The sequence below is a fragment of the Girardinichthys multiradiatus genome, chromosome 12 (genome assembly GCF_021462225.1).
Source record: "Girardinichthys multiradiatus isolate DD_20200921_A chromosome 12, DD_fGirMul_XY1, whole genome shotgun sequence".
Lineage (NCBI taxonomy): Eukaryota > Metazoa > Chordata > Actinopteri > Cyprinodontiformes > Goodeidae > Girardinichthys > Girardinichthys multiradiatus.
In genome coordinates, this window is record NC_061805.1 from 52,034,629 (window position 1) to 52,048,786 (window position 14,158).

General features: G+C 46.8%; 2 protein-coding genes across 8 annotated transcripts; one reads left to right on the forward strand and one right to left on the reverse strand.

Moving 5' to 3' along the window:
• The first annotated feature begins 2,378 nt into the window (after positions 1-2,378).
• Positions 2,379-9,559, forward strand: LOC124877854 (protein FAM240B). The gene is made up of 4 exons (XM_047381437.1): positions 2,379-2,478; positions 2,658-2,708; positions 2,920-3,041; positions 9,348-9,559. Exons 3-4 carry the CDS (start codon positions 2,920-2,922, stop codon positions 9,457-9,459), a joined length of 234 nt encoding a protein of 77 aa, XP_047237393.1. The 5' UTR covers positions 2,379-2,478; positions 2,658-2,708; the 3' UTR covers positions 9,460-9,559.
• Positions 9,560-9,935: 376 nt separating this feature from the next.
• nudt18 (nudix (nucleoside diphosphate linked moiety X)-type motif 18) lies at positions 9,936-14,060 on the reverse strand. Of its 7 annotated transcripts, none has more exons than XM_047381428.1 (8): positions 13,926-14,060; positions 12,545-12,805; positions 11,904-12,076; positions 11,716-11,826; positions 11,530-11,632; positions 11,319-11,442; positions 11,038-11,162; positions 9,936-10,722 (listed from the first exon to the last, which is right to left on the reverse strand). In XM_047381428.1, the coding sequence occupies exons 2-8, from the start codon at positions 12,621-12,623 to the stop codon at positions 10,340-10,342; spliced, it is 1,098 nt and encodes a 365-aa protein (XP_047237384.1). In that variant the 5' UTR covers positions 12,624-12,805; positions 13,926-14,060; the 3' UTR covers positions 9,936-10,339. The 7 variants fall into 7 exon arrangements, with proteins under 7 accessions (XP_047237384.1, XP_047237383.1, XP_047237387.1 ...); XM_047381427.1 differs by having other exon boundaries at positions 13,912-14,041; XM_047381431.1 differs by lacking the exon at positions 13,926-14,060 and adding an exon at positions 12,178-12,256 and having other exon boundaries at positions 12,545-13,473.
• Positions 14,061-14,158: the final 98 nt, after the last annotated feature.

The window sequence follows — 14,158 nt, forward strand, 5'->3', positions numbered from 1 at the left end:
AAACCAATCATTAGCTCTTCCATCAGTCTAATTTGTTCAGTCCAACCCAGTACTGCTAGTGAACATGCTGCTGTGGTGTTGCATTGATGTTTGACCTTAAAGAGGTCACTGAAGCTTCTGTATCTGCAGCAGTGAAGGGCTAAACATGCTGGACAACATTAGCTCACTGTTCTCTGTCTGCCTGCAGGCGTAGTAGGATGCATGGTTGGGACTAAAGATCCAGCAGCAGACAGCTGCAGTTCGCACCAATACGACCAGCGGTACGACCAGCGATACGACCAGCGGTACGACCAGCGGTACGACCAGCGATACGACCAGCGATACGACCAGCGATACGACCAGCGATACGACCAGCAATACGACCAGCGGTACGACCAACGATACGACCAGCGATACGACCAGCGATACGACCAGCGATACGACCAGCGGTACGACCAGCGGTACGACCAGCGGTACGACCAACGATACGACCAGCGATACGACCAGCGATACGACCAGCGGTACGACCAGCGGTACGACCAGCGGTACGACCAGCGGTACGACCAGCAGTACGACCAGCGATTCGACCAGCAGTACGACCAGCGATTCGACCAGCGGTACGCCAGCGATACGACCAGCGATACGACCAGCAGTACGACCAGCGATTCGACCAGCGGTACGACCAACGATACGACCAGCGATACGACCAGCAGTACGACCAGCGATACGACCAGCGATACGACCAGCAGTACGACCAGCGATTCGACCAGCGGTACGACCAACGATACGACCAGCGATACGACCAGCGGTACGACCAGCGGTACGACCAGCGGTACGACCAGCGATACGACCAGCGGTACGACCAGCGATATGACCAGCGGTACGACCAGCGGTACGACCAGCGGTACGACCAGCGATACGACCAGCGATACGTAGCAGAGGAGTTAGCGGCTCTAGCTAATGCTAAAACAAGCACTAAACCTGCTACAGATTCAGCGCCAACAAAGACATTCGGGTCCTAAAACAGTCTCATGTTTGTGTTTTTGCTTTCTCACTCAAAGTCTTATAAGCACAAGAAAATAAACACAACATAACCATAAGTTCACAGCAATGAGATTATAAACTTAATGGGATTTAAGCAAGAAGCTGATTTTTCCATCATGACCGGAAACACATTTTTCATCATCTTTTTACTAAACGACGGCTGAACTGCCTGCTACAAAATATTGTATACTGTTGTTTAATATACAAATTTTATCTCGATCAGAAAGAACTTTATCCTTTCAACAAATACATGTTTCTTGGTGTCGGGATCAAGTTTGAATTTTGTTATGTTGATGGCGGCCATGATTGAAACATACAGAGACGACATCTGAAGAACATTTCCATCTTTAAATGAGGGTCATGTCAAAGGAGAAGCTGAGTCCATTCCAGCAATCATACATTCCCACCTTTTCATACATCTGGACTTGTTCCTGCAGTCTTGTCTGTTTCAGCGAACCCAGTGTTTCAGGCTCCAGAACTTTATCGGGCTTAATACAAGGAACAACTCTGCTTTGGCCCAGAAAGGTACCAAATTGGAGGAGATGATGTTCTTTAGCAGAACTCTTGGTGAGCCTCAAACTGATTCCTGTCAACACTGTTTACAGGAGACCTCCATGACCTCAGACAAGAACATAGCCAGGAGCAGGAAGTTCTGTGAGCTTCTCCACTGAGACGCCTTCCATCTTGGAAGCAAACGTCAAGGAACCAGAGGAGGTGCTGCTGTTGCTTTGGTTGATCAACTTCTCCATCACCGGAAAGCTGAAGGTGTGAGAAGATCAGCCAGGTGCTGGAAAACCTTGCTTGGAACGTAGCGTTAGTCAGACAGGTTTTAGTAAAGTGGACCACAGGTCCGGTTCCAGGTAAATGTGGGCCTCTGATTCAGGCTGTTTTCATCCTGGCTGTGGAGGACCAACTCTTCTTCTTTCTAAGTGCTCTATCTCTCCAGCTGAAGGTTTTACAACATATATCAGAACCACAGAACCATTGCAACGATATGATGTTTAATCTTTCCAGAAATCAACATGGAGTTCGGGTCCATGAGAGGCTGGAAACGTCTGACCATAACTGTGTTATGGAGCGGAGGAGAAACACCAGCTCCAGATGGATGATTAACACCAACCTGCCCACATTTAATCCGCCTTTTTAAATCTAAACTCATATGATCAAAGTAGAAAATGATTAACAGTCAGTGTTCTTCAGCCAGTCAGATGTTGGACCTTCTGATGGACGAATAGACCAGACGTTTGTCTTCTGTCCTTTCTCACCGTCCTCCATGTCTCCAAACACATTCTGGAGGTCCAGCTGGACCTCAGTAGAGCAGATTAATGCTGCACATATTTCAAACCTTGACGTCTGGGAGGTGGGAGTGGTTGTGGGCTTTGGTGAGGACACACTCAGACGGACCTCATAGACTGTGAGGGAGGGACAGAGACGCAGCGGAGGCTCTGCCTGAAGGTCGGTGGTTTCTCTCCTGTTTTTAACTCAAAGAAAAGCTAAAATTGCTTCAAACTTTACATATTTTTTTCAGTCTGTTTAATATTTATTATTTATATTAGTTTATTCATTCATGGATTAATTTTAATTTTAAACTGAGGATTTCTGGACTTAACTTGATTCTTCTGTCCATGTTTCAGTGTTTTGGACGAGTTGGGAATCAGAGACAGATCTGCTTATTTCCTTTACAGGTACATTTGACCATTTATTGAATAATTGAAATTATTTGTCATTAAACTGTTGTAGCTTCAGGTCTGTGCAATAATATGATGGAAGGAGGAGTTTAAAGCCAAAGGTTTGCGTTTGTCATTAAACCAGGAACGAATAAAACAGTTTGTGTTCGCCACCTGGAGGTGTGTAATTAGCAACAGAACCTGGGTAATCGGTTTTGTTTTGTTGCAGATGAACTTGGCTCTGATCCATGACCGTCAGCACATTAATTCATTCTGGGAGAACCGGATCAACGCTGATAATCAGCATGCTGAGACCGAGGAGCAGAGGATGAACAAGAGCGCCCTCAGGAAGTCAGTAAGACCTCATCTTCTTTTTATCACAGCTGTAATCTGTTCAAATGATGTTTCTATGTAAAAATGTCTGCGCCTGCACTCAGATGTCTGGGGACCACCAGCTAAGAACTCCATCAGAACCTCATCAGTCCTTAGCGATCCATTCAGAACTCTTGGGTCACAGTAGCAGCTCTGACCTGACAGGAAAACGTTTTCTATTTCCAAAATGATATTTTACCAATTAAATTGGGGAAATGGGGAACCTGAATGAGGCAATCTCAGGTAAAAGTAGTTTTTAGAACTAAAGTCTGAAACCTCTTAGGTTCCATCCATCCATTGTCTTCCAATTATCCGAGATTGGGTCGTGGGGGCAACAGGTCCAGGAGGGAATCCCAGACATCCCTCCCCCAACGACGTCCTTCAGCTGATTCTGGGGGATCCTAAGGAGTTCCCAGGCTAGATGAGATATATAGTTCCTCCAGCGAGTTCTGGGTCTTCCTCAGGCGTCTCCTACCAGCGGCGAGGCCAGGAGGCATCCTGATCAGATGCCCTCATCATCAGACGTAGTCTTCTTGTCCAACATGGCGCTGGAGGAATAAAGTCAGACAGAAACAGTTCAGCGTTCAGAGGGAAAGATGTAATTTGGTTCTGATGCAGATTAGTGATGAAGATGTACATAAAACATCTAGAACCTTCATCATAAGTGGTAATGTCACAAGAGGAGAGATGGAGTCACCAGGTGGTGTCTGGTTTTACGTCTCTGCGGATCAGTGAAGTTCTGTATATCTATCAGTTGGCTGCATGTGGAGCCAATTGGACCTTTCCCACTGGGTTCTGAGCGGTTCTGATCAGAGTGGGTGGAACCCCTGCTGATGGGACCTATTGTATGTTGAAAATGATCACGTTTGACCAGTTTACTGTAATACTGAAGGTGACTGGAAACCAGAATATCCAGTCAGTCATTTTCTACCGCTTATTCCATAGTGGGTCACGGGGGAGCTGGTGTCTATCTCCAGCAGTCTATGGGCGAGAGGCAGGGTTCACCCTGGACAGGTCGCCAGTCCATCGCAGGGCAACACACAAACAACCAAGCACACACTCATTCATACATCTAAGGTCAATTTAGAGAGACCAATTAACCTAACAGGCATGTCTTTGGACTGTGGGAGGAAGCCAGAGTACCCGGTGAGAACCCACGCATGCACGGGGAGAACATGCAAACTCCATGCAGAAAGACCCCTGGCCAGGAATTGAACCTAGAACCTTCTTGCTGCAAGGCAACAGTGCTACCAACTGTGCCACCATGCAGCCCCAGAATATCCAATATTTATTTATTTAATATCAGATATTTATTTCAACATTTATTAATATTTAATAATATTTCATTCATATTTAATATTAATATATTATTTCAGTTTCTTTTGTCTTTCCTTTGATCACCCTCTCATTATCCTCCTACATTTATTATATTTAGCTTTTATTTTCATGTTTTGAAATAATCACCTGATTGTTTCCACCTCATTACTGATCTGTGATGTCATTTCCTGCCATCATTAGTTTATTTCATCTTGGATCTTTTACCAAATCGGTCCAAATTAGGATCTCCCATCATGAAGATCTCATTCACAGTTGGTCCCATGCAGACCCCAGCTCACCTGCCTCCCAGACCCTCAGGGGTCTCTGAATGTGGAAGCTGTTACAACACGGAGAATGAATGCGCTTTGGGTCGCAGCGGGTCGACATGTGAGCATGTATAGCAAATAGACACGTCTAAAAACAGAACCTCTCATTACAAACGACCTCGTCTCTCAGCGAGCAGAGGGACATGCTGACACCCTCTGCCCTCGGAGACAGTCTGGTCCTCAAAGGTCTCCGGAGCATCGGTCAGTAATGAGTGGAAACATCAGCCGGGCCTTACGTGGTTCTGGCAGGGAACTGAAAGATGAATGAAATGCTGTTCATTATGAGGATGGTGGCAGGTTGGAAATATTCAGCATCTGAATGTTCTCCAAACATCTCCTCCTTTGACTGAGAGAGTGGTTTCTTTGGACCAGAATGTTTCCAGAAGGTCCAGAAAGATGTCTTCCTCAGAACAAACTGTCAGAACTGATCAAACTCAGCCAGACTTTAACATTTTCTTCCAGGATTGTCCTGGATTCAGCTCCATCCATCTTCTCATTAACTCTGTCAGCTTCCCTGTCCCTGTTGAAGAAGCATCCCCACAGCATGATGCTGCCACCACCATGTTTCACCATGGGGATGGTGTGTTTAGGGTGATGTGTGATGGGCATGTAGTTCTGGTCTCCTCTGATCAGAGCAGCTTCTTCTGCTCCTAACCCTGTCTTAAGCAGAACCAGAACTTCCTCCCTGACCTGGCTGCTGTGTTCCTTGGTCTCCATGGTGCTGGTTGTTCTGTAATGTTCTTTAAGAAGTTCTGAGGCCAGAAACCGACCAGCTGCATTACACTCAGATTAAATCACACACTGCTGGACTCTGGTTAGGTGTCTCCAGAAGCTACTTGGTTAACTGGATTTTATTCAGGGGCTGAAAACAAATACAAGCCTCACTTCTCAAGGTTTTCTTTGTGTTGGTCTGTCACATAGAATCCCAATAAAAACATTAAAGTTTGTGGCATTAATGAGACAAAATGTGGAAAAGTTCAGGGGGTGTGAAAACTTTGCAGGACAACAGACTGGCTGACCTGAAAAGGTTCTAAAACGGATCTCCTCTGATGGTTGGAGGACCGGTTCTGTCAGACTGTCTGATGACAAATGTTTTCCTAATATGCAGAACTTTGGAGGTTCCCTCTTTTCTTCTGGTGCTGGTTGTACCGCCCCACTGCACATACTCTCACCAACTTTGACTCCCTAGCCTGGTGCTTCTGAGCGGTACCAGATGCAATGAGAACCACTAACGGCACCAGGTGGGCGGGGCATGTTCTGACGTCTCATCTGGTTGTTCATTTTATGTCTGGTTGTTGTGAACGAACCGAGTCGTAATGATATCAGAACTCAACCAGAACAAACAGAACTTCTCCGTGGTCGGTCCATTAGTCACAATGAGGCCAGCAGAGGGAACATCTGGACAGTTTTTAGCCCGTTATGAGGCCAGCTGGGAAACATGAGCTGGACTCAAGAACCTGAAGACAGTTTTGTCACATCAGGTTGTTTTCTAGAAGGCCCAACATGTCTCCTTCTTCTTCAGTTTGTGCTTCACCCTGTGTTGAAGAAACATCTCAAAGACAGATTTTCCTGGTTCTCCACCAGATATTAGTCCTGTCCCTGCTGACTCTTCTCCTCTCCTAACCTTATCCCACCTCTAGACCCTCAGCCCTAATCTCCCCGCTCTCCATTACCCTGTCCCCTAATCCCCCTCCTATCATTCCGTGTATCTCCTAATCCCCGGGGTATCTGTTACCACGTCCACCCCACCCCCCGGACTCCGCAGCCGCCCGTCTCCCCGCTCCGCTTCAGGAGCTACTAATTGTGAGCGTTCTGTGTGATCGGGCCGAAGCTGGAAGAACATGTTGCAGACAGACGAGGTGATAATCTGAGAGCGATGAGTGATGGAAGCCAGCAGAGAGCAGGGATGGATTTAGAAGTTCTTCTGATGCTGACGTCCAGCTACTCGCTGCATCTGTTCATCATTTTCTATTAACTGGAGGCTGATGCAGCTTCAGACACGTCAGTTCAGGTGAAATGATGAGAGACGTAGGAGGAAGATGAGAGGTATTCTTTCATTTAATCAGACAGCTGCAGGCCAAGATCTTTCTCTATATATTCCCTCATCTTCCCAACATTAAAATCCTTCTGGACTCAAATCCAGACATTCAGGTGTCTTCAGAGGTCCAACAGTAAGGAGGCATCTTCTCATTTCTGGTTTTCCTTCTCCATCATTCTCTGCTGGAGACAGCTCAGGGCTGCAAGTAGACCAGTCCACTTTCAGTACCATCCTCTTCCCCAGCAAGGACTTTGGAATATTTCATGTCATTGTCTTGGTGAGAGGTTCAAGGATGTCCATCAGAAAGATCTGGTCCTGAAGGCAGCAGATGTTGCTCTAAAATCTCAGCTGGAGTTTTCTGCATCAATGCTGCAACACAGAAGAGGAGATGATCCAAGCCCATACCATGATACCTCCTGGCTGCAGGGACTGGTTGCTGACAACAGGCTGGATGCTCCTCTTATACCAGATATCTGGAGAACTGATTCATCTGATCCATGTTCCACTGTATGCAGGTTCCACAGAGAAGCTGATTCATCCTCTGAGGTTAACATCAAGCTTCTTCTCTGCTCAGTAAAGGCTGTGAAGGTTACTCTGGATTGTAGAGCTGGACTGAGGTTCTCTGTATGCTTCTATGAGCTGTTGATGGATGATATTTCTGGATGTAGAACTGTCTGAGGGAACAGAGATCACTGCTATCTAGTCATGGTTTCTTCCTGAACTTCTTCCTCCAGATTCTACTCTGTAGAAATCTGAACATCTATTCCAACTGCACTGTGAGGAACATTAATGATTTTCTCAAACCGGAGACCATCTGAAGCTCATTGACCCTCAGAGCCTCAGACTGCTGGAGTCACTGCACCCTAACAACACATTTGGAGAGGTGGATTAACTCTTTCTACCCCTGGTGCACACTCCTCATATAGACTTCAGTTGGATGAAGATCATGAAAGGTGGAGGAAACACACTGACAGTCGAAAAGAGGGGAAACCGGTGAATTTCTCAGAACTGGGTTAAAAACACCCATTTCATCCAGTCCTGTTTTAGCCTGCAGAGATTTAGGTTGTTAGAAGATGATCTCCCTCAGCCTCTGAAGTGATCCATTTCTTTCTGTATAAATGAGACGTCCCGGGATAAATGTGCTGTGTGAGGTTCTGTCAGTGGTTCTGATTCTGCTGAGGTCAGGATTATCAGCAGCTAAGAGAACAAATGGAATAATCCAGAAAACACGTCAGGAAGGCGACAAAGAAATGGTGAGGACAGCTGACAGCGAGCGTCAGGTTACACACACACACACACACACACACACACACACACATCTGTGTTTTACTATCCTTATGAGGACTTATCAGTTACTTCCATTGACTTCCATTCATTTTCCTTGATTTTTAGTGCCTAACCCTGACCCTGACCCTGACCCTGACCCTGACCCTGATCCTAACACTAACAATAACTCAATTCATACACTAGTCCTAAATCTAACCCCTGTCCCGAAAACGGAATTTGAAAAAGTGAGGACCAGGAAAATGTCCTCATTTTGTCAAAATGTCCTCACTTTGCGATAAAAATACAAAAAATGGTTCTCACTCAGCAACAAGTACAAGAACACACACACACACAGTCGTACTCCTGCTTGCTCTCCAACCCGCTGACAGACACACACAAGTTTGTTCTTCTTAGTGAGGACTCATTAACATACTGACGCCTGACCCGGAGCTCTGACGTGTCTCCAAGCTGCACCATCAAACTGATCTCCATCCTGTGGTGTTTCAGCTCCTTCAGTGCTCCTCCTAGCTCCTAGCATGGACCTCTGCTGCAGGGTCTCTGTCACTGACAGCGTCCTGCAACCACACGCAAACCTTGTGTAAAATGTAAAGTTCAGGTTAACCCGACCCAACCAGATGAGAAGCTGATGATGACGTTCCTTTAGGGTTGCTGTAAGGCACGCGGTTATTGCTGCTACAACTGTTCTTTATTGTTCTACTGTTTTAAGTTCCAGAGCTGCTTAAACAAATTTGCTCGCACAATACAATGACTATAAAAGTTCTGACTTTCAGTTGTCTTTCGGACATATTCTCCACCTGAGCTGTGGATCTCTGGTGCTCCTCAAGACCTACCATGGCCCTCTTGGCTGCTTCTCTGATTGATGCTCTCCTTGCCCAGCCTGTCAGTTTAGGTGGACGTCCATGTCTAGGTCTGCAGGTGGTCCATCCTGTCTCCATGTTTAGTTGAGGGGTTGAACAGAACTCTAGGACATGTTGTAGGGGTTTGAATACTTTTGCATGGATTTGTGAATAAATTTCCTCTGAAGCATTGCTTGCATCCTGGTGAGATATAAATGAACATATTTAACTGGAGGTGCCGAACAATAGAACTTGTTTTATTTTTTTTGTCTTCGAGTTTGTTTTCGAACTTTTTCTGAGAAAACCTGATGAACTTCATCAAATAAGGTCAAAGATGTTGTAACATCTCATGTTTAAAATCACTTTTCTCAGCTGACGCCTGAGCTCCTGAGCAGATCATCTCCTCTTGATGCAGGAACATCTCCAACGTTCCTCCTTCAGGCCTGCAGATGTAAAATCTGTTCCTTGCTGTTTGTTTCAGGCTGAGGGGGGAGTGGATCGTCCGTCTGGAGAACCGAAACAAACACCTGAAGAAGCTCAACGACAGCTTCGTCAGGAAGGTGAAGATGGAGAAGTCAGCTGACCAGACATGAACCAATCAGTGGCCAGAGAGAGCGACTGAACGTTTAAGGGTTTTGCTGTTTAAAGAGAAATGAAGCGACTGGGAAATAAAACATTTTGTTCTGAAATGAATAACTGATTCTGTTTGAGTTCTTCTGGGTTTTATTTGTTCATTTCTGAACAAAACAGACACATCAGCCAATCAGAACAGATCCAGCTGCTATCAGACTCGTAGAACTGGATTTACATGAAGCTGCTGCTTCCTCTGAGGAACATCTTCTGAACCAACATTTACACATGAGGCCCATATGGGCAGAAAACAGGCTCAAAATGGACCCCAGATGAGAACCACTGTCAACGTTTCACCAGTGGAGGTTCTGGTGAAGCTGCTAATTAAATGAAGAGTAACTCCTGCTGCTCTTCATCCTATCTGAAGGTTTAAAAATGAACCATTGAAACACTGACCCCTGCTGGTTAACTCAAAGAACAGCAGCCATGACTTAGTGGATTAAACTAATGAATAAATTGAATAATCTTTATTTTGTCATTGCAGTTGTACATTCCAATGAAATTATCAGCCTCATTTAACCCATCCCTTAGGGAGCAGTGGGCTGCGATTGTGCGGCACCCGGGGAGCATTCTGGGGTTAAAGGTCTTGCCCAGGGACCCAGACTGGCAGGTTGTGGGATTCAAACCAGGATCCTTGTGGCCTCTCTGGGACACAACTGCCTTGCTTTCTAACCACTAGACCACCACTCCCACACTCCCTGAATATCTGTCATCTGAGGCCTCTTCTTTACATAACATTTGTGTTTCAGAATAAAACCTGAAACTTGTAGTGTTCCTTTCACAATAAGAGTCCTATAACAGTGACTTCCTGTGTGCAGGCCCAGCCCGTGTACAGTGTTGGGATCAGTACAGGCTATGGATCGGTAACAGGGAGGGGTTTTGGGTTTCTTGGAGCAGTTTCTCTCGCAGCGCGGGTTCCTGCACCTCCATCCAGACATACCGAGGGTTCTCCACCGGCGGAGGTGTCACTGGCACCGGCCACTTCACTTCAAGCCCGTCCTCGTCCCGCGGTGCCCGGTCCGGCACCAGCGCCACCACCGTGTTGAAGCACACGCCGTCTGTCTTCCCGTGCTGGCGGCCGTTGTGCTGCAGGCTGATCACGCCCAGCGTATTGACTTCATAGTCGTAGTAGGACGACGGCAGGGCCTCCTGAACCACCATGTTGGCAGCCCAGGTCATGGCGTGGGTCTTCAGGGCCGCGGCGGTGGGGAGGTGGGGGGTCGGGGCTGCAGGACAGGAGGGATGGTCAGATCATGGAGACGTTTTCACAGAAGAGATTAACTGACATGATGAACCAACAGTCCAAAATCAGAACTGATCCTGCAATCTGATCTGGTCCACCTGACAGAAAATGGCCCATCTTTATCAGATGGGATCCGGATAACAAATGATTACATTTAGTATAAAAACAAGGAAAAGTTTCTGAATTTGGTCCTCGGTTCTGGGACAGAACAAAACTCAAACATTGACTGCGTTTAATGACCATTAGAACTTCTGTTGTTTCAGAAATTCCAGGGTGAAGAAGGAAAAATGTTTGTTACCTCGGATCAACAGGATCCAGATCTGCTTTTCGGCTCCAACAAACACCAGGAGGAGCCTCTGCACAATGTGACGGCAGCTTATGTCCAGAGGAAGCGTGATGGGATGCCATGGATTCCTGTGGTACCTGAAGGCAGCACAGGAGGTTAGAACAGTAACTGATAAGCAGCCTTCTGGTGGATCAGAACAATCTAGGCAATTTGGCTCCAACTGAATAAACTAAAGCAGGAACTATTTGAGTGACATAAGACAGGAGATTTAGTCAGAATTTTTATCGACATACTTGAGTCCGTATTCGATGAGACGGAGGATGTCTCGTCCTCGGAGGGGCATGGAGGACTGTCTGTCCCACCAGGAAGCCTGAAGGGACTCCTGATCTGCTGCCTTCAGAGTCTTTATGCTTCCTCCTGACACACAGAAAACACACCTTCAGGCTCCTCCTACCTGACCTCATGCCCCTCCCCCTAACAGAGCGAGAATGTGTGACCTCTGACCTGTGGTCCGTGCCAGGAAGATAAAGCGAATCCACTGCGGTCCCTGCTCCTGGATCAGCAGCAGCGTGATTGGCTGGCAGTCAAAGCCTGCCTCCTCCCTCACCTGCGGACAAAGAGCATCATGTGACCAAAGAAGAGAGAACAGCAGATGGTTCCCGTCACCTTGGCAACAGGTGCTGGACTCACCTCCCTCCTTAGCGCCTCCTCCAGGCTCTCCCCTACCTCCACCCTACCTGCAGGGAGGTACCACTGCTTGTAGCAGTCATGCTTGGCCTCCTGCACCATCAGCACCTCCTCCTGCAGCAGAAACGCAGGTTTACCCCTCAGCTCACTCTTTGTTCTCACTCCCAGCTCTGTACCTGCTCTGGGCTCACCTGATCGTTGAAAACAACGGCGCAGACGATGTAGGTGACGTTCTTCCTCAGAGTCGCTGGCTTGCTCAGCTCCAGACCCAAATCACAGAGACTAACCTCTGACCCCAGGCCGCTTAGCATCTGCTCCACCTGCTCCTCCACCTGCAGTCGGTCCTTTGCCGTCACCTCCATGTCTGCAGGAAAACATAAATCCTCTTAGTGCCGGTTTCATTTTGCTTCTGTTTCCATATTCTCTGTCTGGTGATTCCAGGTCTGCTGGTTGGACGTTTCTGACCCCAGGTTGGTATCAGAAGAGCCGGGCTGCAACACGGGTTTCTGACAGCTGCAAACGGACCATTTTGTACTGCAGCCACCTGAAAACACACTGAAATTATTTCAGCAGCTCTCAGCTTGAGCTTTCTCACTCTAACATGTTTGCTTCGCAGTTTTCATGGAGATTCTGTATTTACAGAAAAAAGTCACAAAGGTTCTGTTTGGGGCACAAACTGACAGAATCCAAAGGTTCCTGCAAATTTCCCATCTCAGCATTCTGCATTTTTCAAGTCAAATCTAAAAACATTTTGTTTCTTTCTGGAGCCACCCGAATCAGTCGTAACATATATGACATTATAATTGTGTTTTGCTACCAAAATAGTCCTGACCTGTCAAGAAATGGACTCCACCTGAAGGTCTGCTGAACAGCTGGGTCATCAGAACATCGCCCAGATCATCACAGACCATTAACAGGCTTGCCTTCCTCCCATAGTGCCTCCTGGTGCCATGTGATCTCCTACCCCCCCCAGCATGACAAATGCTGGATGAAAACTCAGTGTGTCACAGACGCTGACACACTGAGTTACCTGCGCTCACACGCAGGTGAACAGACGTTCAGCAGGCAGGGATATCTTTTTCCAAGGAATGTCCTGTGAATATTTAGAGCGCTTAAACAGGCGGCAGTCAGAGGAAGCAATGGGCCCAGATATTCACCATTCATGTATATATATATTATATAATATAATAAAATCATCTTCATTTTGTCATTGCAATTAAACATTCTAATGAAATTATCCCCTGCATTTAACCCATCCCTTAGGGACCAGTGTGCTGCCATTGTGTGGCGCCCGGGGAACATTCAGGGTTTAAGGGTCTTGCTCAGGGACCCAGAGTGGCAGGTTGTGGGATTCAAACCAGGCTACTTGTGGCCTCCCCAGGATGCAGATGCCCTGCTCTCTAACCACTAGACCACCACCTCCACTACAGGCATGGCGGGTGAAGTGTCTTGCCCAAGGACACAACGACTGAGACAGACAGAGCAGGGATTTGAACCGGCAACCCACCGGTTACAGGAACTCCTTCTTCACAAATTTCAGCCATGGTAGTTCTTCTTTTCGATCAGCAAACACAGGCCAGTCTTTGCTCCTCATGTGCATCAGTGACCCCGTCACCTCTGTTCCTCCTTTGGACCACTATGATTGATACTGACCACTGCAAACCAGTAACGCCCCATCATAGCTGCAGTTCTGGAGATGTTCTGCCCCAGATCTTCCCCACCCCTTAACAGAAGACATAATGAAGAGATAATCAGATGTTCACTTCACCTTTCAGGGGTCATAATGTTATGCCAGATCCATACAAGAGTCTTTAAAGTTTTCAGTCAGAAACTGAAAGCCCAGAAGATAAGACCAGTTCTGCAGTTTTCCAGTTCTGGATCCCATCATCCACACTAGTGATACCTGGAGGGTAATCTGGACTGGATCATTCTGCATGTTGGAAAATCCGGTCCAGTCCAGTTCTGTCTGATCTCAGGACTGTTCTGGACTGGAACAAAGGTGATCCTGAGCTTTTAAAAACGGTGTAACAGCCCTTTAACGCCAGAAGATCCCAAAACGAGCCAGAAATCAGCGGAAGTAGCTAAACACACCTGTAAACACACCTGTTCCCTGAGGGAAGTGTCGACCAGTAACCAGAGCGGAAATACTCCGTTACCATAGCAACACACTCCTGGGACAGTCAGAAACATTGAACTCACGTTAAACCACAGACCTGTTTATCTTCGACACCGCTCTCAACTCTCGGTATTATTGCCATTTAAAGTCGAACCGGAACTGAACTGTTCTTTCGGTTCCGGTCTGGGTTACTTTCAGCTTACATTTTTTTTAATCATTTTTAACATCATCTCATTAAGAATAAACTACGTGTGTCGCTTCTGTTTAATGAAGTATCCTTAAATTTAAATCCTGAATTGAGTTTGTAAAGTTACGCCGGAAGTCACGTGC